This window comes from Mus caroli, unplaced genomic scaffold, assembly GCF_978045245.1.
Source record: "Mus caroli unplaced genomic scaffold, Mus_caroli_1 scaffold_7, whole genome shotgun sequence".
Lineage (NCBI taxonomy): Eukaryota > Metazoa > Chordata > Mammalia > Rodentia > Muridae > Mus > Mus caroli.
The window spans coordinates 23,293,685-23,320,603 of record NW_028227262.1 but is presented as its reverse complement, the minus strand read 5'-3'; the positions used below and the strand labels follow the sequence as shown (position 1 = coordinate 23,320,603).

The 26,919-nt window shown below is 40.8% G+C and overlaps 1 protein-coding gene across 5 annotated transcripts in view; it reads left to right on the top strand.

Annotated features, from left to right (window-relative positions):
- The window catches only part of Ano2 (anoctamin 2), a 320,900-nt gene that overhangs the window by 129,203 nt on the left and 164,778 nt on the right, over positions 1-26,919 (top strand). For all 5 annotated transcript variants that reach the window (XM_085839879.1, XM_085839877.1, XM_085839878.1 and 2 more), the window contains 2 exons: positions 21,079-21,213; positions 24,642-24,802. In XM_085839879.1, coding sequence (XP_085696005.1) covers positions 21,079-21,213; positions 24,642-24,802 — 296 coding nt within the window. The remainder of the gene's footprint in view (positions 1-21,078; positions 21,214-24,641; positions 24,803-26,919) is intronic.

Sequence of the window (26,919 nt, the reverse complement as noted above, 5' to 3'; positions counted from 1 at the left end):
AATGTGCTCAGCCTAGTGCATGCCCTGCTTTGTAAGTTTGATTTAAGACTTGCAGTTCCTGAGGGCAGAGAATGGGTTTGGCTGAGTCTCGTGGCTGGTATATTTACAAGTGCAGAATTGTCCGGCAGCCACGGCCATGACGATGAACTTTCTCCCCATGGCTACTGCGCTAATTGATTTATGCTCAGATAATTATTTCCAACTATCACTTTGTTTGCTTACAGTCTCTGCTGAGATCATGGGAAGGCCTGAGTGTGCTAGGAGCTTAGATGTGTCTAACGGTAGTGTCTTTTCCAGCCTAAGAAATAAAACATCACTATTGCTTAATGTTTGGACATGTCTAAAATGAGAGAACTTATTTATTTTGTTTATCTTGCTTTATTTTATTTTGCTTTAAAGGCATTTCAAGCTCACAGAAATAGGAACTTCCCAGCATCATCAGTCAGATCCATGAACTGCTCAATCTGTCAGATTTCCTCTTCGGGATACTTATGAATATTATTGATATGGTGTATGTCAATCCATGAGAATACATGGATATTAATACTGTTTGCATTTTTATGGTGTATTATTGCTGAACCACTTAAGAGAATGGGGCAGGAAGTGTGCCCTTCTTTCTTAAGTACCTCATTGCGCAGTTTCTAAAGCCAGGAAGTTTTGTTCTAGTGTGATTTTCAAAACAAGAAATTTGACCATGGTGTGATAGTAACTGTTTTACAATCTACATTGAACTTTTAGTTGCTCAAATAATATCTTGAATTAAAGTTTTTTTTTTTCAATCCAAGATTTGGTTTATGATCACACACAGCATTGAGCTGGCATGTCATGCAGTATTCTTAGTCTGGAATCCTTTCTGTGCCTCACGTGACAATGACATCTGCGAAAAAGAAAAGGTCTCTGTATAGACAGACTTTTGGTTTGGGTTTATTTGATGTTCTCTCGTGAGTAGATTCAGGATCCACTCCCCACCCCCAACGCCTGTTTGAGCTGGGATCACAGCAGGGAGTGCTGTAAGTCTATCTCTTCTATGGTGATATTTGTTTGGGTCACTGGATCATGGCATATCTGCAAGAGTCCTCTACAGTGAGAACACTGATTCCCTTTCAAATTGACTAAGTCATTTCCATAGAGAGTCTCTGAGTCTCTGTCAGAACACCCTATTCCGTCTCAGACTTTCACCCATTACTTTGAGCATGGCCTAATAATTTTCAGATTATTCTCCTTTTGTGGTAGCATTTCCAAAGAAAGAAAGACAAGGAGGGAAACTTCATCTTAAAGGCTTTGTCTTGATTACTCAAAACCATGAAATATTCCCAAAGAAAGTGTTTTAGATCATTTAAATTGATGAGAGATGTTCATTTACTTTAAAAAGACATTTGTTTTTATTTTATATGTATGATTATTTGCATGCATGCAGGTATGTGACCCACATGTGTGCTTGGTGCCTGTGGAGGCCAATTCCCATGGAACTAGAGTTACAGATGTCTGTGAGTCACTATGTGGATGCTAGAAACCAGGCCCAGGTCCTCTGTAAGATCAACTCTTAACCACTGAGCCACAGCGTTGTCCACCAGTGTTGGAAAGGAACAGGGAGGACTACAAAGTAGAAGTGGGGGCACGGAGCTTTTCTAGAGAGACTGGAGCAAGAAAAAGTTCTACTGAGTGAGCCGCTGACTTTCTGGGCAGATTTGTAATCATACTGAGGACATGGAATTAAACTCCGCCTCTAGGCAGGACTGTGGGGTGGGGGTGAGAGTATGAGGGGTGGGGCTCAGCTTCTCTTGCCTGCTTAATATTTTCACGTGGGATGGGATGCTACCATTCTTTCTCAAACAATTTGGAGCTGGGATTCTGGGAACTAAAACCAAACCAAACAAAAAAAAATTATGTCCCCACCTTTAAGAAATTTATCCTTCTCCGAGAAAGATGCTTAAAATAACCACTTTCCACCTCCACCCTCCTTTACATAGAAAACTGACCTCACTGTCTTCAGATTTCTCTGGGGTTTGGTGTTGTTCCTTCCACTCGATCAGCTATGACATGCACCGGATTTGGGATTGTGTAATATTTTATAAAGAGAATCCTGCCATTTATACCATGCCAGACCATCTACTGTAATCATCTTCTGATTGTGGAGATGTTATGAGGTGGTGAAAGAACATCTCTAGATTGATGAAATATGGGATAAGAACATCAGAGGCAGAATCAGTCATTTGTTCTTGATTTATTTGTGTTCATTTATTTGGTCCTTCCACCGTGATTAAATGTACAATGATGTGCTAGTTGCTGTGGGCAGGACCCGAGATTCCCCTCTAGCACTTGGCTGAAATCAAGGAGGATTTTAAAGAAGGAAAATGGATGCACTTGAGTTTAAATGTGCCTCCCACAATTTCCTAAGTTTATGGAACTCCTTTCATGTCTCTCGATCTCAATCCTGATCTACACAATAGAGTTAACAGTAGCCATTTTGCCATGCTGTCGCTGAGACTGGAATATGTGAAGATGATCTAGTTTAGCCGCTGATGTCCAATGCCAGTCTCATTTGCATAGGCATCTTATAAATATCACTGACTAGGTTGGTTTATGGGCACACGATTAGGTTTCTCTGTTAAAGGAATGAGTTACAACTGGGCATTCCTTTTGATGTCTGAGTTGCCTTCCTTCTAGTTTAATGGAAACTATTCTGTTCCATTTTGAGTGGAGATGGAGAACAGCTGGACGCTGTCTCTTTGAGAACTTGAGGGTCAGAGATGGAGTCAGTCTTGCACAATTGTGTTGAAACTGTAGGAAACGATGCATCACCTCACCCATCAGAGTGCTTGACATTTGGGGCCCATTTCTTTTCAGTCCCCTCCGGCAAACTAAATGTCTGCTCTCACCTAATTTGTTGTTAACTTTCCTGGCTGTGAACTGTAACAGCAGGGCTGGGTGCCACTGCTATTGGACTGGTAGGCCAGCTACATTGATTTTCCTATCATGTTGCAAGATTACTTATAAACATACTATCCAGTTTGGTCTTTAGCTGTTCCTTCATTTTTTTGTTTATTTTCATTTTGAAATCTGTATTTTTTTCTGATGTAAGGAAAGAGAGCTGGGGTTGAAGAGGTAGAATCTAATACATGAGATAGGAATGCATTTTTCCTGAAATAATAAGATTGCTGTTTGTGGAAAGAGAATGTAGGTGTCTCAGGAACCATGCTTACACACCTGACTATGCCCCTCTCATTCCCTCTGCCTATGCTGTTTGTCACAGATGGGATCTGGTTACTTTTATCTTTTACCAGTTTTTTGACACTGTTGACCCCCCCCAAAACCCTGCCTTCTCTGCACCCTCAAATGATGTGAAAGATAAGTGGTTGGATCTGCACATCTCCCTGGAGCATCAGTGAGGCTGTAGTTGATTCTTGGTTCCCTGTAGTTCCACTGTTCTTATGCGGAAGACTCTTGGGTAACACTAGTGTCTTGGAGTTCATCCAATGATGCCCACGAGGTGGTAGACTCAGAAACAAGTGAAACAAGCACTTTTGAGAACATTGGCCTTTCCTTGAGTTTCATATACGTGGGTTGTGGGCTTTAGCCACTTTCACCATTCGTAACAAGAAGCCCCCTCCTGCTTTCATATCATCTGTTTGGATGTCACCCAGTGAATTCATCATGGCACATATGGAGTGGGGGGTTATTTGCAAAAGCATGGGATATTTTTCAATGGCTCCACCACTGAAGAAAATGACCACCCCAACCACTTACTGCCATTCTCTCCAGGGGAGATGTGGGACCCCATGAGTCACTGCTTTATCTGTGATGAGATGGGCTCAGTCTGGGTGTGGGTCCTATGCAGGTGACCACAGCTGGAGCGAGTTTATGAGTGCAATTACCATGTCATGTCCAGAAGATGTCTATCTGTGGCACACCTCCTTATCCTATGCTGCTTCTTTGGTGCTGTCTTAGAGGGAATGTTACAGATGTGCCATTTTGGCACAAGTGCACTCTGCTTTTGCTCTTTGACCAGTTATGAGTATCTGTCTTGACTTCTGCCTGCAACTGTAAGATAGAAGCTGAGAGCATCACTGGTGTCTAGGCATAAATATGAATACTTAGAAGACAATTTAACAGCATGTTCATTTAACAAATCAACAACACAGTCTGTTCTCCTCTATGGTTTATGACCTCACCAACCATAAACTCTTGACAAGGTTACAGTACCATGCACGGGTCCCCATGCAGCTGGAGTCACATTCAGTTAGAAAGAGAAAGTGCTTGGTTACACCTATGAGAATCATGGTACCATCGCACCAATTTTGCCTGGCAGGACCAATAGTTTTGTACTGTCCTTCAGTCTCTTGCCAGTTTCTACATTTGGCTACCATTAAGCCCATCCTTTTCCTTTTCCCCTTCAATTCCTATAAAGAGATGTTTATACTTCATGTGTGTGCATTCAAGCGTCATGTGCCCTGGAGTTCTGAAAGAACAATGGGGGAATGGTTTAATAAGGGATTCATGACAGTCTTGCAGTTGAGCTCTGTGAGGCTGACAAATTTAGGGGTTCTTCCCTCACCTTGTAAAGTGCCTGCCAAGTATGGCCTTGCTTTATTAGCCAGTCTGTAATGGCCTTGGTAGGGATGGAATGACATGGTTTCTGCTCCTGGGATAGGGCCAGCAGGGCATTCATGAGCATCAGTGACTGCTGTGGGCATACGGCTTGTTTGTATAATAATGCATATTTTTATATTCCTCCTTCAAGGAATGTCCTACCTGTTAATGTTAATGACTCTGTGATAATAAGAGATCCCACAAAGTCCACAAGGTGAAGGTGTGGCTAATGTCTCAGCAAAATGGTAAAACAAAAGGTCCTGGTAAAAACCAGGACCTTCAGGACAGCACTTAAGGCTGTGGAAAACAACTCTAAAACATGAGTTCAAAAATATATATTTCTCAACTATTCAATATACAAAGATGAGCCAGCTTGTCAGAAAAATACAAACACAGGCATATTTCTGAGTTCAGGGTCAGCCTAGGACAGAGCAAGGTTAGACCCAGGTGTGGTAGAAATGACAATTTTAGGGCAGGGTCCTACCCAGCAAGCTTACTGTCTGTGCTTAACACAGGCAGGCAGATCTCTGAATTCTTTTGCAATGTTAAAGACAAAAAAAGTGTGCTTGCTGTCTCCTGAGATTCAGGGGGCTGGAGTCAAGGGATCCTGATTTATAAGATAATCAAAAGGGAACCCGGAGTAAATGACTGGATTGATATGTAAAATAAAAGACTGGGCTTACCATCTGTAAGAGATGAGCTATCCAGAGAATTTTTTAGAATAGCAAGAGAGAACTGCTTGGAGAACCGCATCATAAGGAGAGCACTGAGATCTTCAGAGAATGCAGAACAGAGAGAAAGCCGGCTGGAAAGCTGTCTCCAGCAGAACACAGGTTGGACCCACAATTTGACTTCGAGTCGTTTGTTTTCAGTACTCCCAGACACCCCTTCTCTAAGAACCTGTCTCCAAGCCCAGGATGGTTCTTGGCACTTTATGGAGCTGTGCCATGGATCTGAAAACAGGTAGCTTTGACTTAATGCCTCAGATATGTTAAAGTTCTACTGCCAAGAGGAAGATACTGGGACCCAGAACAAAGTTACTTTTGATCTCCTGGTCTTTAAAGTAGAACATGCTGGCCATTGTTCTGAAAGTCAAGGTTACTTGCATATAGATTCTTCTACCAATCAAACCTGTGAGGAATCCCCTGCCATCAGAGGCAGATCTCTGTCTCCCTAACAATCCTTGCAATGGCTCTGCCGAGGCTTGGTCTCTATGCATCACAGTTCTACTCAGCAGCTACTCACTCATTTGTGCCCTCACTAATGACTGGGAAAGGACAGAGTCCTAGAGCAATGTCTGTGAAGGTAGCAAAAGATGCATAGATAGGGACTGGGGGACAAGAGGGAATCAAGAGGGCAGTTGAGTTTAAAGAGCCCACAGCGCTGGGGTTGGAATGATGGGAGAAATCCCAGTTGTCTTCCATCACAGTTGCTTGATGTAGGCCACCTGTTCAACATGCATGACCTTTATTGTTTTTTTTTCCAAAGAGAGGCTTAGAAGATTGCAATTGGTATGTAAAGAGATCTTTGTCAATTAAGAGCTCTGTGAAAAATTTCAGTATTATTGAGAGTCACGATAAGACAATGGGAAGAAAGTAAATTCAAGAACATGGCAGGTGAGGTTTGAAGACACATATATGTTGACCATCATGACTAGTCAGAGGGAGGGAATGGGTAGGAAGGGTGAATTGAGATATAAGAGGCTTTGATGAGCCCCCATCAGCATCTTTAGTTGTAGTCAGGGTGTCAAGATGGGCTTTGTATTGACAGCATTTAAAGCTGCTTTTAAAGTGTTTGGCACAGCTCCCCTACCCATTGCTCTTATTTACTAATTGTCTCATCAAAGCCTATAGTAGGTGTGGACCTTCTGAGAAAGGAATTGCATAGTCTTGGCAGCATACAGGGGTCACCATGCAAATCATAGGGAGAAAACTACTCCGAGAAAACTCCCAAAGAAGAGATTTATGATGCACAGGAAAATGTATCTAACTATTTGGAAAAACAACTTGGACAACTTGGAAGTGCCTCATCTTTAGTCTTCCATGATTGTTAACATGACTCATGTGAGCATACATGACCTTTTGGGTTAAGAAGCGATTGGGAAATTGTTCCTGTCATATGGGATCCATTTCATTGCCCTTTCAACCGCTCTGATGCTCTTCCTCATTAGTGACGTTCTAGTGGTAGAGCTGGCAGCGGGGCAGGCCATTGGCAAAACAATAGAATGAGATTGGGGAGCAAAGGCTCTTAGATAGTCCCTGGCTAGAAACCAGGATGTACACATAGTAGGGAGCAGAGCCTGTAGCAAAAGATTTAGCTTCTTTGAGTTTTGGTTTAGAATTAACTTTTTTTTTTAAATTTATTTTTGAGATTTATGTAGCCCTGGTTGGTCTGTAACTCACTTTGTAGACCAGGCTGGCCTTGAACGTACAGAGATCCTCTTGCCTCTGACACCAAAGTGCTGGGATTAAAGAGATGTGCCACCATACCTGGCTGGAGTCTTTTAATATTATTTTTTTTCTAGCTGGATTGTTTTAAATTGAAGTTTGGCAGAACATTTTCTTTCGCCTTTTAAAATTTTTATTTTACAAAATGTTATATTTCCCAATGGCACTGATAGATCATGTACTTTGACTGTATTTAAACCTATCATCTGCCCCTCATTCCTGCAATGGACCCCTTGGTAGGCTTCTCTCTAGTGACTAGGTGGGGATTTAGTTCTCCTCGGGTATAGGAAGAACTGAGGGTGCTCAGTTAAAGTTCCCTTCTCTTGCTCAGTAGAGGAGAGGTGAATGCATTCGGGACAAAGAGAAGCACAGCCTGGCCGGGGTGGGGGGTGAGGGGGTGGTTTTTCAGGTGAGAAGTGGACAGCACAGAACAGGATGTGGCTCAGTTGCAACTCCAGCAGATGAACACGGGGAGGAGCTGAGCTCCTGAGGTCACAGTAGAGAGAGCCTGCTTCTTCTTGGAGAAGAGCACCATGGACCTGGGGAGGTGTGGTGGGTGCTGCCTCAGACTCAGCCTTCGCACAGGAAAGCAAGGAGTCAGTGCTGCCCGAAAACTTTGTGACCAGCCTCCCTGGGAGCTTTAGGTAGCAACCATATCACTTGACCTTCAGTCGTAACTTCCTCTTTGGTAATGTTGTTACTTGTCCTGATATAGATCTGTCTTCTCCCAGGAGAACACTGGAGAATCCCCTTCTTCTTTATGTAACGGGAAAGTGTAACAGGACTTTCTCTGCCCTATGAGTGGTATGAATAATGACACAGTGGCTTTTAAATATTTTATAGCTTTGGCCTTTCAGATAGGACAGTCTCCCAGCTACTCTAAACAATCTGGCTATCTTGTCATAACCTGCAGTGGGGCTAGCTCTATGCCTTCTCTGATCTACTGCAGTCTGTCCTGTTCCCTCTGTGTCTCTCTCCCAGTTCTCTGTCTCAATTCTTTACCCAGCATCTCTCTCTCACTCAGAAGTTCTGCCCTCCACTTCCTGCTCAGTGACTGGCCAATCAGATAGAATTTTAGATTGCCTCTGGGCTAGAGAGGAAGAATGTATATTTACAAAATATGAGGCCCCCAGGGATGGGTCATAAAAAAATCACATCAAAATCTTGCCAGTATTTAGGTCTTTGCTGGTACAGAATTAACAATGGAATATGCAGAGAGACACCTTCACACAACATACCCCAACAGGAAAGGGTTCATATTCTAACTTTCACCCCTTACATCCAATAGAGGCAAAGTCAGATGGTTCTTCATTCTCTTCTGGCCCACTTTCCCCTCAGGAAGATGTAAAGTGTGGAGCACACAAAGGCATGCTGGCTTGAGGGCACGCAGGAATCCTCTGCCTGAGCACTTTCATAGGCTGTTCTATTGAATTTGTAAGAATTCAAGAAGGTAGGGTCATTTTGTTGAACAGAGTCACTAATTTGTTGGGGAATTTGAACCAGGCCAGTGTATACACACACACACACACACACACACACACACACACACACACACATATATACACACACACACACACATATATATATATCCTAAGATTAGGTTTCTGTTTGTGGCATTGCCTTGTTGATCTGCCTTGTTGGTGGTGATTTTTGACAACTCTTGTAATATCCCTTAGCCCCACTCCTTTACTCTATAAAAGAACAGAATTATAGGAGATCTAACTTTCAACTCCATTCATAACATTTTATGTTTGATACTTGAACTGTGTGCTATTGGGGTCCTGACATAACCATAAAGATAGTTGAGGATAGTGAAAACCAATAGGGGATGGAAAGTGCGCTCTAGAGAGCAGCAAACAGGGAGAGGGTTAGTTAGCACCCCTGATTCTTCAGGGGCATGAAGAAGGAGGAACATAGAATCCAAAGGAAGCTATGCTGAGGTGATTAAAATGACCCCCAGTTGGAGCTGTTACACTGGCTCCCTTTCAGCTAGAGAGTTGGAAACGATCAAGGCCTCACTGTCTAATTCCTTGGTCAAGCTAAAGGTCAAAGAGCCCAGAGAGCCACTTGGTGCAGCCTGTGGACGTGAGGCTCTGTGACACAAAGAATATGGAGAAGGGTCCCCTGGATCCCCATGGACTTCATTTCCAAAGTGAGGCTGACTCTTTGGACATTGTGTGAATATCATGAGGATGTGACTTTAAGTAGAAATGTTATGTATTTGGATATTACACGATTAAATTCAGTGACAATCTTATATAAAACTCCCTTCATAAAGACAAATGCATTCCTTTTTAAGCAAATGTGGCACATGATGTTTATGTTCTCACATTAAATTATATAAGAAAGAACCCACGATATTCTAACAAATATATTTTTAAATACCAGAGTATGTCATCTTTCGTTTGGAGAACGATGTCTATAAAACAAAGATTCAAATTTACTATCATATTTCACCATGAAAGTAGACAAACTGCCCCACTTTTTAAATAATAAAATAGTTCATTTGTTTTACTTTGTTTTTAATTTAGTTTTGAGAATTTAATGTCTAATGAATGTAATCATATCTGCCACCATTTTCCTTCTTAACACACCCAGATACCAATGACACATTTTTATTCCAATGAAATATCCTCCTCTTCTTACAAAAAAAAAATAATACAAAGCCCAACTAGTACTGAACATACATGAGTGGGTGTGGTGTCTGCCATCCATTGGCGTATGGCCAATTTATCAGTAGGCACACCCCAATGAAGAATGATTCTCCTTCTCCTAGCAACTATTAACTTCAAATAGCTCCTCAGTTATGAGCACGGCCTTATGGCTCCCCCCACTCCATGCAGGATTTTTAGATGACTTGATCTTGTGCAGGTCTTGTGTAGGTAACCACAGTTCCAATGAGTTCATCAGTGCAGTGGACATGGTACATCCAGAAGACAGTAGTTTACAGACGTCCTCCCCATCCTCAGACTCTTTCATTCTTTCTGCATCTTCTTCAGTGATAGTCCATGAACTTTGGTGGAGGTGAAGAATTGATAGCAATGTCCTATTAGGGATGTGCACTCAAGGGTCATTTAACACTTTTATCAATTATGGATCTTGACATTGACTGCTTAGCATTGATTGCTACCCACTGCACAAAGAAATGTCTCTAACCAAGGTTGAGAATAGCCTAGATCTGTGAGTATAAATGTAACTAGTAGGCTGCTTGAAAAGATCATTTAGCAAAATAACGACAGTAGGTTACCTGCTATAATTATGTAACAAACACTGTTGTTGAAGACACCAAACATGATGGCTTCAGAACACAGAGAAATCAGTTTTTAGCCCACAGGGATCTGTCCTCTCTGCTGACTGGCTGGCTTTCATTCTGCCAGATAGTGCCACTCAAGCTTCCTGGAAAGGGGACGGATCAGTGATCTTACTCAGGGCTGGAGCCTGAATGCTGTACTACCGACCCGATAGGCACTGATACAAGAGTGCCATGACTACTATGAGAGAACCAACTACTCTATGATCGCTTTTGGGGTCTGTTCCATGGGAGGAAATCCATGCCTACTACTGTAAATCTGATCAAAGGTATAGCCTTTAAGAACAGGAATTTGTTAGGCTTGCCTTTTGAGTTAAACACCTGGCTGATTTACCTAAGTAGGTTTCACTCTCCAGATGATGAGCAAAAGAGAAAGGTTTAGATTACCATTGCAAAGACTTCTTAGTATGGTCTTCCTAGTAGGGTAAATAGAGTCAGTTTAGTTCCCAATAACCAATCAGCCAACTGTGTCCAACGATCATAATATCTTCCTTCATTTTAAGCACTGTGTTTTGGAACAGAGGTGCCTTTCCATGTAGTATGAGCATTTTTTTTTTGAGTTACATTCAAGTATTTACTTTCTATTATAATAACCAAACCCTAAGATAATCATTTTATATTGAGAAAACAAGGAGACAGAGGCCCTACAATCTCATTTGAGAGTACACTACCCCAGTGTCCCAAAGACCACCCTCTAAGCCTCAACTCCTAAAGCCCTCCAATACTACTATGGGCTGGAGATGAAGATTTCAGTGCCTGGACCATGTGGAAATACTTCAGATCTAAACTGTAGCAGCACACATGCCTCTTTGTGAGTACCTCATGCAGGCTAGTTTGTGGAGTTTGTTCTTCCTATCTCCACGCTCTACGCTTCAGTGCTATATCTCGCCATCAGTGTTCCTTATGTTTCCATCTTTATTTAAAGATTTTTTTTCCCTGGGTACGAAGTAAGCAATATTTAAGGATGAGAATAAAAACACTGTAAAATGGCCAAAACCACCAGGCGATAAGTGATCACGGGCTGGGCACGAGCATGTGTCTCTAATCACCACTTGACACGCACTTGGAAGCTCATGCTGTTCACTCAAACAGAAGATGCTGAAAGACCTGCTGTATTTATTGACTTTTTGCAAATAGAAATTGGAACTGATACCATCACTGCCTTTGTGATATAAACCCTTTTTTGGAAATCAAAGGGCTTTATAAACTATTGGATGGAGAAATTCACTTTAGACAATCCTTGGTTTTCCTTCCAGTCTTTTATTAAAATGGAAAATAGATGGTAATGATGTTTAATCTTGGAAGCTTAAGGCTATGTTCTCATCTACTCTGTCACTTAGAAGACTCGTGTCATAGGTAGAGGACAGGTTGAAGTCAGCTGGCCTTGAGTTGGACCCTGAGTTCATGTTAGCTCTATTGTCTTACATACTGTACGATGCCCTCAGAGTTCATACAGATCAGAATTCATCCTGGCAATTTTTGTATGCACCTCCTCTCTGTCTTCCCCCTCTCTGTGTGACAAGTTGGGCATCCATTAAACAAACACTGTGCTTCTGTGAGGTATCGGGCATACTCTTGGCCCTAAAGGATGGGAAGTCTCCACTTTCATGGGGGTTTCCATCTTAACCGTGGAGATGGAGTAAAGCAGAAACGGAGGAAAGAGGGTAGGGTAGTGATCTACATTAGGAGTGAGCTTGGTGCCACTGAGGTGGGATGAGCACACAGGGCTGTCTGAGGTGGTTTGGGTTAGCCAGAAGAAGTGAAGAAATGAGCAGAGGCATAAACAATGGCTTGGACACCAAGGTAGGAACAGATGTAGTGTGTTTAAGGAATAATATGGAGCCCCACTTGTTAGGAGCAGAGCAGAAGATGGGCTCCAGGTCAAATGAGGCCTTATAGGTCAGGAAAATAATTTGGGGTGTTTTATTTTTTATATGGGAAAAAGGAAATTATCTTAGGAAGAAGAATGTCACACCTGATGGAATTGTGAAAGAATTCTCTCAACTCTATGCAAAAAGACATCACAGGGAGAGGAGAGAAGCAGAGAGGCCACTCACCCTGGGCTATGATTCAGGATATAGAGGTTATTATAAAGGCTCTCCAAGATCTAAAAAATAGATCTATATGACCAAACTATACCAGTTTTGGGTATATATGCAAAGAAACCTAAGTCAGAATATAACATAAATACCTGCATATGCATGTTTATTGGAACATGATTCCTAATAGCCAAGATTTGGAACCACTGTCTATGAGTAGTAGAAATGAGACAGGCTTGGGACTGTAAGGTCCAGACAGGGAGAGTCTCACACCATGGTCTCTGCCGAGAGTGAGGTTTCCTACCCTCTTCTATCCACAGTAGCAGTTTGCTTCCCCCTTTGCCTAAAAACTGTTATGTGAACCAGATAATGGGGGCACCCTTGAGAGAAAAGATAACAGTCTGACTTTTAAGTTGACTGAGAGTTAGACCAAAGAAACTACTAGTGAAAAAATATCTGATGGAAACAACTTTAGAGAGCAAGGGTTTACTGTAACTCACAGTTTCAGGGGCTCTGTCCATGTTTAAGTGGCGCCGCATATGGGCAGAATACCATGGTGGCAGGAACATGTGGAGGAGAACTGTGCTCTTCATGACTCATCAGGAAGCAAAGAGAAAGTCAGGCATGACCGGGAATAACATACCCTAACGACCCATCCCATTGGCCTACTTCTTCAATTAGGCTTCATCCCTAAGTTGCACCACCAACTGGGAACCATGGATTTAAACCATAATCTTTGAGGGATAGAACTCATATTCAGTGTACAATAGAAGCTATTGAGTCAACCTGGGCTGTTTTTGCACATGCAATTCTAACAACAAATTAAACCTTTTGTATTTATTGGTCAACTGGTTATTTTATTCTATTCAGTGTTATCCTCAAGTCTTTTGCTCACTTCTCAGTTGGGTCATCTGTCTGTTTCTTACTGACAGGTGAAAGTCCTTTGTATACTTTAGCTAGACATCCTGTGTTGACCATCTTCATGAGAACATCTTTCCCCAGTATGTTGCCTGCAGTGTCCCTCAGTCATTGTGTGTGAGCAGAAGTTCTTCATGTTAATCCAGAGTGAGGTGATATGCTCAGTGACCATTAGCATGCGTTTATCTACAATGCTCTCATAAACCTAACTCATCTAACTTTCATACTAACAAAATTTGAAACGAGGGTAAGCATAGGTAAGGGAAATGGAGACTCCATCTCAGGGAATGGCAGGAGCAGCATGCCTATGAAGCCCCTGCTGTTCCAGAGCCTGTGTTCCGGGCTCTGTTGTGTCCCCAAAGGTGCTAGCAGACATCTCATAGACAAGATGCAGTTCTTGCACATCTATTTGACTTTCACAATTGAATATAAATAAATTGAGTTGGTTGGTAACATGATTATTGATTTATTCATTTGTGTCCACTCCCTTCCCCTTGCTTGTTTTTCTAGTTGAGGGAGAGGCTCAGGTTACTAACTCAAAACACTGTGTTTCCAGTTCAAGTATCTAATGCCTTAGCTTTCCCTCTAAACACGGTTCTGATGGCCCCATGCAAAGTTTGGTGTGTTGTGTTTTTCACTCAGTTGAAATATTTTCCTGTTGTCTTTGTGATGTCTTCTTTGATCCATGAGTTGTTTAGAAGGGTATTGTTTAATTTCCAACTCTTTGGGGATTTCCCCCACATATCACTCTCCTGGCCATTTTCAGTTTAATTTAGTTGTGGTCATGGAACAAAATATTTATTATTTCAAGCATTCACATTTGTTAAATTCATTTTATGGCTCAGAATCTGGTCTATATTCCTGCCTGAGTGTTGAGAAGGATAAGTACCTGTTGTTATTTGGTAGAAAATTCTACATGTAAATTAGACTGGCTTGGCTTAGGCTGGCTTTAATGTCTTGCTGACTTTATGGCTATTTGTCTTCTCATTTATTAAAACAGGGATACGGGTGTCACTCCACATAGCCTCTGACTTACAATAGTTCGGCTTAATGGTGTTTTTTTTCAGTTCATGATGCTGTAAGTGACATGAGTTCAATAGAAATCCTACTGTGGACTTTTCCTAACTAATGATATAGAGAACTATGATATCATATTTTGCAATGTGGGAGGCAGTAGCAGCAAGCGTACCTTCTATCAGCCAGGCAGTCCTGACGGTGCAATCAAATGCATTTTAAGTTTAGAATGTTTTGCAGCCTGCATATTCAGGTGTGGCTCCATTGTAAGTTGAGGAATAGTGGTAATTTCTATTTGAAGACTTGCTTATCATCCTTTAGTTTTTATCTATTTTTACTGCATGTATTTTGAAGATGTACACACACATTTAGGTTTATTTCATTTTGGTGAAGTGATTGTTATGTTGTCTTCTCCTATATCCTGGTAATAGTCTTTTTTTGAAGTCTGCTTAGTCTTAGCTTTTTAATATTACTGTTTGTATAATATATTCATACTTACGATCTTTTTATGTCCAAATATGTCTTTCTATTTAAATTATATTTCTTATAAAAAGATATGGCTGAGTTTTACTTTCTTTCCTAACTTCACAATCTCAGCCTTTTGGGTTATTTAAACCATTCACACTTAATATAATCTTTAATATATTTATATTGTAAATTTATCATTTTCTTATTTTTTCTTTGTTCTTGTTTTTTATTTTTCAGTCTGAGTTGATTTTATTTTATTATTCCACCTCATATGGTCTGTACTGGTTGGTTTTGTGTGTCAACTTGAGACAAGCTGGAGTTATTACAGAGAAAGAAGCCTCCCTGGAGGAAATGCCTCCATGAGATCCAGCTGTAAGGCATTTTCTAATTATCCAACAAGGATGGGAGGGCCCATTGTGGGTGGTGCCATCCCTGGACTGGTTGTCCTGGGTTCTATAAGAAAGCCAGCTGAGCTGCACCCTTCCATGGCTTCTGCATCAGCTTCTGCCTCTAGGTCTCTACTGTGTGTGAGTTCCTAACATGATTTCTTTGGTGATGAACAGCAATGTGGAAGTGTAAGTCCTTTTCTTCCCAATTTGCTTCTTGGTCATTATGTTTTGTGCAGGACTAGAAACTGGACTAAGACATGGTCCATTAACATTGGCATATTTGGGTGACCCTTCTGGGTTTACCATCTTTAATGTATGACACTCTCCTTTCAAATATATATATATATACATATATATATATATACATATATATACCCTTCACAACTTACAACTTACTAGAGTATTCTTCCCTTCCCTTCCTTTAATCATCCCTTTTGCTGTCACATAGCTTACTTATGCACAGGCTATAAATCCCACAATACCTGCTCACTATTTTTGCTTTAACCTGAGTTATAAACCTTGTTCCTCTAGTACCATTTTCAGACTCCAGTCTTTTCTTGTCCCATGATCTCTTAATACTATCCATAAACTATATATCTCTTTATGTGCTGCCTTTGGAGGGGTTAAACGATCATAGTAACAATCAATATCCTAAACTGGACTCCAGAAATCCAACATTCGCTCCCCTCAGGGATGGTGCTACCCACATTGGAAAAGCATGCTTCCAAAAGTGAATTATAGTTCACGTGGATTAAAAATAAGAATGGTTTTTATTTATCATTCTTTTTACCATTTCTAGTACTTTCTATCTTGTGTAGATCCATATTTCTGCTTGGATTATACTCATCTTGCCCAAAGAGCTCCTTCAACATTTTTTTGTAGGGCAGCTTTGTTGGCAGTGAATTAAGCTTTTGATTGCTGCCATATTTGGGTTTTGCCTTCATTTTTGAAAGACATTTTCTTTATGTGTAGTATTCTAGGTTAACAGATTTTTTTCTTTACATACTCTGAAGCTGTCACTCTACTTAGCTTTCACAGTTTCTGCTGAGAAACTGGCTGCCATCCCATCTGAGACTTTCCCTCTGTAGTTAATATGCTGTTCACCCAGCATGTTTAAAGGATCTTCTTTCTATCTTGGCTGTCATCAGTTTCACTGTGAAGTGTCTAGGTAGGTGGTTGCTGACTGCTCTCATGCCCACCCTGCTTGGCATTCTGTGACTTTGACCTATGTGGTTTTTTTTTGTTTTGTTTTGTTTTGTTTTTTTGTTTTGTTTTTTTTGTCTTTTCTGACTTTTGGAAATTCTTAACTGTGGTAAATTATCCATTCAAATATTTAATCTATTTTCATTCCTATTGAGTCTCTAATTACATGTATGGTGGGCCCTTTTATATTTGCCCTACAATTTAAAAAGTATCTGTTCACTTACTTATCTATTTGTGTGTTTGTTTAGGGTAGGTAGGTGGATGCACAGAGGTGGATGCCTCCACCCATGTGGAGGTCAAAGGACAATTTTCAGGAATTTATTCTCTTACCATGTGGTGTCTAGGTATCCATCTCAAGTTGTCAGAATTGGTGACAAACACACTTACCCACTTGGCCATCTAACTGGCTTTGTGCTATAGCTTTGGATTGTTAGATAGCGTTCTTTCCTTTTCTTTTTCTTTGTTTGGTTTGTATTTTCTGACCAACTTTTCTTTAGTGTATTTTTTATAATTATCACAAAGTAATGATTTTCTCATTATAACATGGATCAAATTTGGTATCATTAATTGGCTTATTTCTTAACAATGAGATTTTAGGTTTTGTGTACCTTGTAACTTTTTAGAATGCCAGGCATTCTGAATGAGAGGAATGGGACCTGAGATTTGCAGTGTTTCCACCCCACAGAGGTGCTCTTTGTCCACGCCATTAGTGCTGGGACTGAGACAATCTATTGAGAGACTGATGTGGGTTTCCTTTTTGTCACTTTAGGACACTATAAGCTTCAGGTACCTTCAGCAATGTACTGCTACAATAGCATGCTTTGTGTTCTTGATCTCTGTTATGTTAAGACATGGATTAAAAGAAATTTAGGGAAGGGAAGGGTCTATTTGGCTTAACTCTGGGTCACAGTATAACACCTAGAGAGGGAATTTAGGGTACATAGGTCACACTGGAACTTGAAGCAGAAACAAGGGAAGAACACTGCCTTTTAGGTTGTTTGTGCATGCGTCCCAGCTTTCCATGATGTGTTGTCACTTTCAAAAGTTAAGTTTTCTTTGTTCCTTTGAAACTTAAGATTTATCATGGGCATAACTAAAGTTTCTATTTTACAGATTCTTGTCATTTCTCTGGTGACAGTGGAAACTATGTTCTCCTGCAGTTGTATAAATATTAAATGCAAACCAACTTCTCAAAGTGGGTTTATAATTCTTTTTACCATACTACTGGCCTTTCAGGCTTTCCATCAAAGTGAAGACAGAAAGTTTATTGCCTGTGTTTCATGCCATAAGCTCATGACAAAGGAAATTTGTTGATTCTTTGTGGAAAGTTTTCTCTTACAGATTCACAATTAATACTCATTCTAATGAAATTGCCTTAGTGTGACAGTTGGCTAAGTTTAAAGTGAAGACAAAAAAGATACAGGTAGTAAGCTTCTCTTTAAAAGAAATCACTTGTTATTTTAATTAATTAACAAAGGCAAAAATTAAAATAGAGACACAAAAAGTGATTTATTACTTGGTAGATAAAAAAAGTAGATTTATCATTGGTAGAATGGAGCCCTCCCAGAGAAGCAACATAGTTAATAACCATCTACAGGTAAAATATGCATTTATCAGCGCTCCATGATTTACACAAGAGTTTACACCACTTGGTTTCATTGAGAAGTTGTCTTATGCCCTGCAGTAACAGAACACCTGCCCATGTCTCTGCTAGAAACATCTCCAGCTGTGGATCTAGAAGCAGCCTTGTCTATTTATGATGTAAAGGTGATAGCTCAGCCTTTAAATGCACAGATGCAGAAGTAGCTCAGCTTGTGTTCATACCCCAAAGGAGTCCTATTTATGCCTCTTCTGTTGTGACCTTTTACAAACACTGGGAAGCCTCACAGAAAGCCTTCCTCAAATGACCAAGGAACCCAAAGACAGTTCCATCTTCACAAAGACTGCATAGCAACCCCATCATCCATAAACTAACAATCCACTTTACTCCTGAACCCTGGAAGCAGGCCTTTTTACCATACACTCTTGCAGTGGTTGCATCCATAGACCGTGGTAACAGATCCCCTTTTCTGACTTGGCTCAGGTATATCAGCACATTCTTAGCTATCTTACATACAGACTCTATAAGCTGATCCATCCATAATCTACCCATAACAGAGAGCTCACAAGAAAAAAAATAGAGAGCTCACAAGAAAACTCCAATAGAGAGCCAACACAATTGAGCATAAGAAAGAATGAGTGCACTTAAATATGAAACACTTAAAATTATCCAATTGCAGAGCAAAAAGAGAATACAAAATAATTATTATGATTTTTGCATGTGTTTATAAAGTTCCTCCAATCACATATATTAACAGAGCTAGTATGGAGATTTTAGCTGTATTAATCCCTACCATTCATGAGCACAAGATATCTACTTCCACTTATTTGTGTCCTCTTTGATTTCTCTAGAGAAAGCTTTATAGTTTTCTGTGTGTCTTTTACTCCTTGGTTACTTTTATTCTTAGGTATTTCATTTGTTCATTGTACAAAATCAACTCAAATGTGTTAAAAATCTACATGTAAAATCTGACAAACTGGAACTATTAAAAGAATATGTGGGGGAAATCTCACAGATACTGCACCTAATCAATAAAAACGCAAGTAGACAAGTGAATTCTATCAGCCTAAAATGTATTCTCAATCTGACTCACTTCAGGACCCAAAAATGGGCACGGGGCTTTTCTGGATCTCTTTGTCCTTCTTCCCAATGTAGCCACTTTGAATAAATCTCTGTTTCCTGATTTGCATTATTATTTAAAAAAAAAAGAATGAGAAAAAGTATTTACAAACCAAAGTTCTGGTAAAGGACCCATACTTATGAAAATCTTATAACTCAATAAGGGGGGAATGGAGGAAGGGAGAAAGAACTTAGAAAATTAAAAATCCATTGCAACGTAGAATGAGAGAGAGAAAGAGAGAGAACCTAGAACATTAACAACCAACTTAAACATGGAAGTAAATTAAATAGTCACTTCACCAAAGAAAAGATGCAAATAGTAAAAAAAAATAATAATTTTTTATCATTAGTCATCAGAACCATATGAAGCAAAGGCAGAATGAGATATCACTTGATATTTGGTAGGATGGCTAATACCAAATGCTAAGACAGATGGCTAGGTAGAGATACCCAGTGTGGAAAGCACACTGCAGAAGCCATTGTTGAAATAATATGGATATTTCTCTAAAAACCGAGTTACCATTTGATGCAGCAATTCCACTTTCAGATATCTATCTATCTATCTATCTATCTATCTATCTATCAATCATCTATCTATCTACCTATTATCTATCTATCTATCTATCTATCTATCTATCTATCTATCTATATTTCAAGAATTTGAGGTCAAGATCTTGCAGAGAGATACTCACACCCTAGCTTACGCTCAGTGATCCCTGGTTGCCCCAAAGTAGAAACAATCAAGTATCCACCCACAGATGCACAGATAAAGTGTGGTACATGATAAGGAGAGGATGTTCTGCCCTTTGTGACAATATGACTGGACCTGGAAGACACTACGCTAAGTGAAGTAAGCCAGGCACAGTAGTGCAAACACTATGTAACATCACTTTCATGAGATATTTACTATTACAGGACACATAGCGCCTGAGTGTGAGATTGTGGTTACCAGACCTATATTGAGGGTAAAGCAGAAGATGTCAATCAAAGGGTGTGAAGCTTTATTTTCATAGGGTTTATAAGCTCTAGAACAGTAGTTCCCAACTTGTGGTCCCAGTTCACATGGGTTGCCTAAGAACATTTGCATATCAGATAATTGCATTATGCTTCACAACAGTAGCAAAGTTACAGTTATGAAGTAGCACAAAACTAATTTTATAGTCGAGGGTCACCACAATATGAGGAACTGTACTAAAGGGTCACAGGATTAGGAAGGTTGAGAACCACTGATCTAGAGTTCCATTCTATAACAACACTATTAGAGTTTTGCTACAATGGTAGTTCTTTTATGCTAAACATTCTCAACACAAGAGCAAAATATATTTACAGAAGGATCAGAGGGATCATATTTAGAGGCAAGGATATGTCTTGACCTGTCTTGTCAAATAAGCTAGATATTTATAGCTTTTTGGATATCAGTCTGCCCAAATCAAGTGGTCCAGAAAATAAAGAAATAAAAATCACCCAGCCAAAGAAACCTTTACAAACATTTAATTGAATTTCTTTTAGTCATTGTTTAAATATGTGTATGTTTGTTTGTGTCAGTTGGCACACACACCTACAAATATGATTTATATACTTGGTTAAGTGAGTTTTTTTAAATATACACGTTCTGTGGGTTGAGCAGTATGGATCTAAAATAATAATGTGGTATTCGCATTGGTGAGAATACTTAAACTTGTGGTATATTTTTGGTTTGCTGTTAGGGCTGTGTCCTTTCTGTTGTAGCTCTCTACTTCCCACAAATGGCCAACTCTGATGTGTATGTGTGAGTCCAGAGGAATGCACTTCATCTCAGCCAAGATGAGTTGTTGAGTTTTTGTGCAGAGGTCCCTTCTCCTGTAGCCTTCATCCCTTTGAATTCATGACAAGAGTGAATATTTTTGCCAACCTATTTTGAGTTATAGAACAAAAAGAAATACGGGGAGTATATGATGTTCCTAATAAGTGTTTCATTTTCTTTTCTTTCTTGGTTTTCCAGGAAGTATTTTGGAGAGAAAATTGGGCTGTATTTTGCTTGGCTGGGGTTGTATACATCATTCCTGATCCCGTCTTCTGTCATTGGTGTGATTGTGTTTCTTTATGGATGTGCAACAATAGAGGAAGATATTCCCAGGTAAGTTGCTGACCATTTTAGAGAGAGTGCTCCCATGTTGTCAGAGTTTGGAGTTTTGCCCTAGTTTTGAGTACATTTCACACAGCTCTTTCCAAAATCCTTCCTCTTTGTCCTCCATTCCTTCACACACATGTAACTTCCCTCCAGAGTTGGATCTGGGAGCTGTAGGGTGTAGAGGTTGCAGAGCTCTGCTGGTCACCATGGTCAATCTGTTCCTTGGGGCCATCACCTCCTGTGACAGGCAAATAATACCCAAAGAAAAGAGTTGTGCCAGATAAATGGTTTTGTACCCTAACAACATTTACCTTTGGCTTCTCATAAAATCTAGGTCAGAGTGCGTACAATATCACTGGATAGAGGTCACATGTCTGTGTGGTCACATACTAAAGCAACATAATGCTTTTAAAAGTGTCTACAAGGAAGGACCATGCTATGGCTCAGAAGGTCAGGAACTGCAGGACACAGCAGACCATGTGGTAGGGCTTTTAACAGAGCCAAGAGAACAAATGCTGATCCTTATGGGAAAGAGAAGGCCTGTGAAGAACAAAACTTATAAATTGCTGGTGACATTACACATTAATTGTGTGACTACATCTGATCTCTGTATCACTTGGGAGATGGAGGCAGGAGGATTGCTAGGATTTTGAGACCAGGCTTGGAGCTATATAGTGAATTTGATGTTAGCCTATGGTACAGAGTGAGAACATACAGAAACAACAAAGTTTAGAAAAACAACACACCACAACCAACAACCACCAAAAAAGTAAAACACAAAACCTAAAACAACTGTAAGAACTTACATGACCACACAGTTCTCTGAGACATCTCCCTAGTGCTGTTTGTTAAAGTAAAAAATTCTCTTGATTAAGTTTATCTTAATTAGATATAGGACCATTTGTGGCAGTGCTACTCAGACAGTTGTGTCAACATGCTGGATTGTCAGTAACAAGATGAATTAAGGACACTGGGAAGGGACTATAAATGTCTACTATAGTTGACTGCAGTAATGGGAGGGGTGTGATGGCCATCCTAAAGAAAGGGCTGAGAACTGGACTTGGGGAGTAGTGTTCCCTAGTGAGAGGAACTGGGAGGCTGATCTTGCCATGCTCACTCTGTGAAGAGGGACTTACAAAAGCATCCTGGAGCTAGCACTGACAGTGTGCAGAGCAAAGTTAAGTACGTTGGTGTAAGAGACAAGAGTAGACTTCTGGCTAGAAATGCCCATAGCCTTCCTATACTGTGAAGCTGTGTCTACACAGAAGCATGTGTACCACACATGCACATACATACTCACATATGCAGGGATATGCACACATGTAAGGTGTGTTATCATTGTGATATACCACACTATCTCTCAGTGTGTGTTGTGTTCTGTCACCCATGAAGAGAAACTCATTGGTTGCGCTTAGATGAAGCAGAGTCAAATAGTGTATTGGTTATTTTTTTCATAGTCTTGACAAAAACATCTGGAAAAGGCAACTTAAGGAAGGTTTGTTGTACCTCCATTGTTTGGCCAGGCATAGTCTACCATGGTGACAGGAACACAAGGTTGTTGATTACATTGTATCCACAGTCTGGAAGCAGAAAGCAATGGATGCTGGTGCTCACACTGACTTCATGTGTTCTTTCTATTCAGTCTAGAGCCTACAGGGTGGGTCTTCCCCTCTTCAATTAAATCTCTCTGAAAAAAAAATGTCCTTACAGACATGCCCATAGCTAGGTCTTCTGTGACATCCAGCCAGGTTGACAATACACATTAGGAAGAGCAGTAGGATAGCACAGAATGAAATGAAATATTAGTGTTCTTTTCAAGCAGGAAGGACTATTGTCTACAGTGCTGTATGTGTATACAGTTACACACTTGCGTTTTCATCCTGCAGTCACATGTAACGTTAAATTGTAAGTCACATTGGAAAAGCTTGAAATCTACTGACATATGATTGAAATCCGGGTGGTTGATTTTCAGAGTCAAGAGACTCTTGGAAATCCAGGAAGATATAAATAATAGAAAATACTCCCTGGCTTTTGAAGGAGGAGTGCCCTTGTTTGCTGTTTGTTTTTAGTGATGGCCATCAGACCTAGGCAACACACAAGACATTTGCTCCTGCCACTGAGCTGCCTCCCCAGCCCTAAAGACCTGCTCTGAAAGTATAACTGCGTATACATCAGAAGTCCAAGTTCTGTGGACCTGATGAAACCACACATAAGAACTGCTGGTCAACAGACTGGTTGTCTCTAAATCTAAACAAAATTATCCTCCTAAACCCTTTCCCAGACACACCTAAGCACAGTTAGGTACTTCCACTGTTTTGTTGTACCGTGGAGTCACATTAGTTGTATATATGAATGTTTTCCTTGGAGTAGTTTCACACACCCATGTCCTGCTTTGACTGCACCATCATCTGATTGCCACACTCCCTCCACCTGGTAGCAGAGAAACTGGAATTACTTTCATTCCTAAATGTTTTGTATAAGATAGTTGAGTGGTAATCTTCCACATGGTCCTGGTATACCTAAAGGATGTCACCCATGAGACAGAAATGTCTTTTTCTAAGTGGTTCCATGGTGCGGGAAGATGGGAACATTCTGAAAACTGCTGACTAACTTAAACCATATTGGAAAAGGAAGTCAGTTGCTTCAGCGCTGAGGCCTTAGGATCAGATGTTTTGTCTAGATTTCCTGGAAAATGGCCTCTCTTCTTTGATTCCTGTTTGTAAGTGTCCGTATGCACCTTAGGTTATTGGCTCCAGCATTACTAAATGAATTGTGGCGATATCCATCAGTCTATTAAATAGAAGTGTATTTATAATGGGTTAGCACGCAGGCCATTAGAACCACTTGGCTCGCACTTCCTTCTTCGTGTAAGAGAATCTCATCCTTGGAAGGATTTACCTTCCCTTTTATTCTTCCTAATCCTGTTTCACGGTTGTTATAATCCTTAGTAGGCTGAGGTTATTCGTCTCCATTTCACAAAAGGTTACAGACTCTGATGATGGAAAAGTACCTCCTTACACCATTCTGAACATTCCTCCTCACACACGTCCTCAGGAGGCTAACATTTGTACTGGTCCCATCAAACAAGCATGCTCATGTTTGTTCCTGCTTGGGACTAGGTCACACATTTGTAAGGCAGCCCAGTAGGGTATAAAAAGACACCCTGTACTTGAAGAAGGAAGGAAATTCAACCTTAGTGTGGTGCTTTATTCATAGCCATGTGTGTCTCCTACCAACCATATGGATGTAGCACATCCTGAAGAGGTTTCCTCAGGCATCATTCAGTGCACATACCTCTGAGATGATCGTTAGCTTTCTGGGAAGTTTATAGTAATAGAGAGCTACCTACTTCTTTGGAAGATGGCTCATTTATTCTTTTTTACCATTTGATACAAGTAAACACAGCCCTGATGCTTCAACCTCTGTCACTGCAGCAAAGAGATGTGTGACCACCAGAATGCCTTCACCATGTGTCCCCTGTGTGACAAGTCCTGTGATTATTGGAACCTCAGCTCAGCCTGTGGGACTGCACGGGCCAGTCATCTGTTTGACAATCCAGCCACCGTCTTCTTTTCCATTTTCATGGCTCTGTGGGGTAAGTGGTCATCACAGTGTTCTGCTCAATGGGAATGATCCTTTAACAGGCACAGTGGCAAGGAGTTGAAGGTTGTAGCTTTCAATTTATTTAATTCCGTATTTTATACCTTCTTTGGTGATATGTGTGAAAGGAAATTGGAATATCCGTCATGGCTCTTGATGTCCTCTCTTAGAGGAATAATGTTGACTCCATACTGGCCTCATGTATGTATGACTTATGGGGATTTGAACCTGTGTGTGTCCTAAACCTGCTGGCAACCCGTAAGGCACTCAGTGCCTTTCTTTCACTATGTGAAGCCATAGGGAGGGTGCAGTACAGAGATGAATGCTGGTGTGCGCTGTAGTGGGAGGTAGTTGGTGTTATGATGGGCTGACATTTGCACTCCTGATTTTCAGTTTCTATGCTTTTTTCTGCACCTGGTATAGACTGGGCATATTTTATTTAATATAAAGGCGATGTTTTCAATATTCTCACCAAAGGTATTTGTGAAAGAAAGAACAAACAGTTCCTTCATTTTCCCCTTCCTACATTCTCCCTGGAGCCTCAGCACAGCTAACTTGTTCTGCATTGTGCTAATCTGAACACACACACACCACCCTACACACATACCCTACACATATACACACCACACTTACATACCACACACCACACATACAGACCACACACATACACCACATACACAGACATATACACTACACACCACACACACACCACATCATACCACACACCACACAGACATACACACTACAGAACACATAGAGAGATGGACACATCATATCACACCACATACAGCATACATACATAATGCACACACACACATGCACACCACACCACACAATATACACCATACATACATAACGCACACACATACCCCACACTTACATACACACATATACACACAGACACACAGACACACCACACACATACCACACACCACACACACACCACATACATACACACACACACACTCATACCACAAAGACACCACATATCACCCACTCTGCACACCCCACCTACCAACACATACAGACATACACACATAATATCTATATCTATATCTGTATATAGTCTTACAAACTGGGTCACTCTTAAGTATTTAAAAAGAAAGCAAATCAACATGTTTCAGTCCATTAGTCACCATCTGGTATGCACTCACTGGTGACAGTGAAGGGCTATGTCCAGCCACTGTATCAAATCTCAATAGATCACTGTCCTGCGGCAGAGCCCACTGATTTAACCACACCTTGTCAGGGTCTGGAGGACCTGCCACAGTGGGACCTGAGTCATAGATTCCTAAAAGATAAGGAAAGAAAGAGGAAGACAAAGAGGAGGGGAAAAAGGGGAGGAAGAGGGGAAGAGGGAGGAAGGAGAGGAGGAGGAGGAAAAAGAGGAGGAGAAAGAGGAGAAGGAAGAGGAAAAACCTATTCTCAGTAGCATCCTGAGAATAAGAACTGATTTTCCCCATTCCCTGTGGGAATCTCTTGGGCAGACAAAGCTTGTCTGGAAAGATTGTGTATTGCCAGATTGCTACAATACGCCTCCAGAGGGCACTCTAGCTTTTAGTCTCAAGGGACTCCCAGAAGTACCTGGGCAGCCCTTCAAAATAGTAGCATATAGGAGGAGGTGGTGCTTGTAACCTGCAGCTTTGCAGTTATCAATCAGCAGAAAAAAAAGTAGAGATCAGCTTTCTGCCTGGGAAACCACAGGCACCTGCGTCCCCTGTCCAGCACGGCATGTGCACCTCTGTCCCCTGCCCAGCATTGAATCCATCAGGAACCCAGACTACATCATTAGTTTTGGATTTGGTACAAACCAAGTTCCCATTCATTTGTCTTATTGATCCTACTCCCCGTGGAGTTGCTCTCACGTTAAAGCCTAGGTCCATGGTCTCCCTTGAACTTTCCCGAGACACGCCACTCCCTGCAGCAAGTGAGGTTTTTCAGCTACATTTCACAGACTCATGCTCCAACAACTGCCTATGGTCTGCGTTCAGTATTTTCAGTAATTTCTTCAGTTATTTACTGCCCCCACTCTGGAAAAGTACAGAGGTGGAATTGTATCAGGGCTTCTTGGTGTAGGGAAAGACGTTTTTTTAAAAGCAGCCTTGCTGTGTT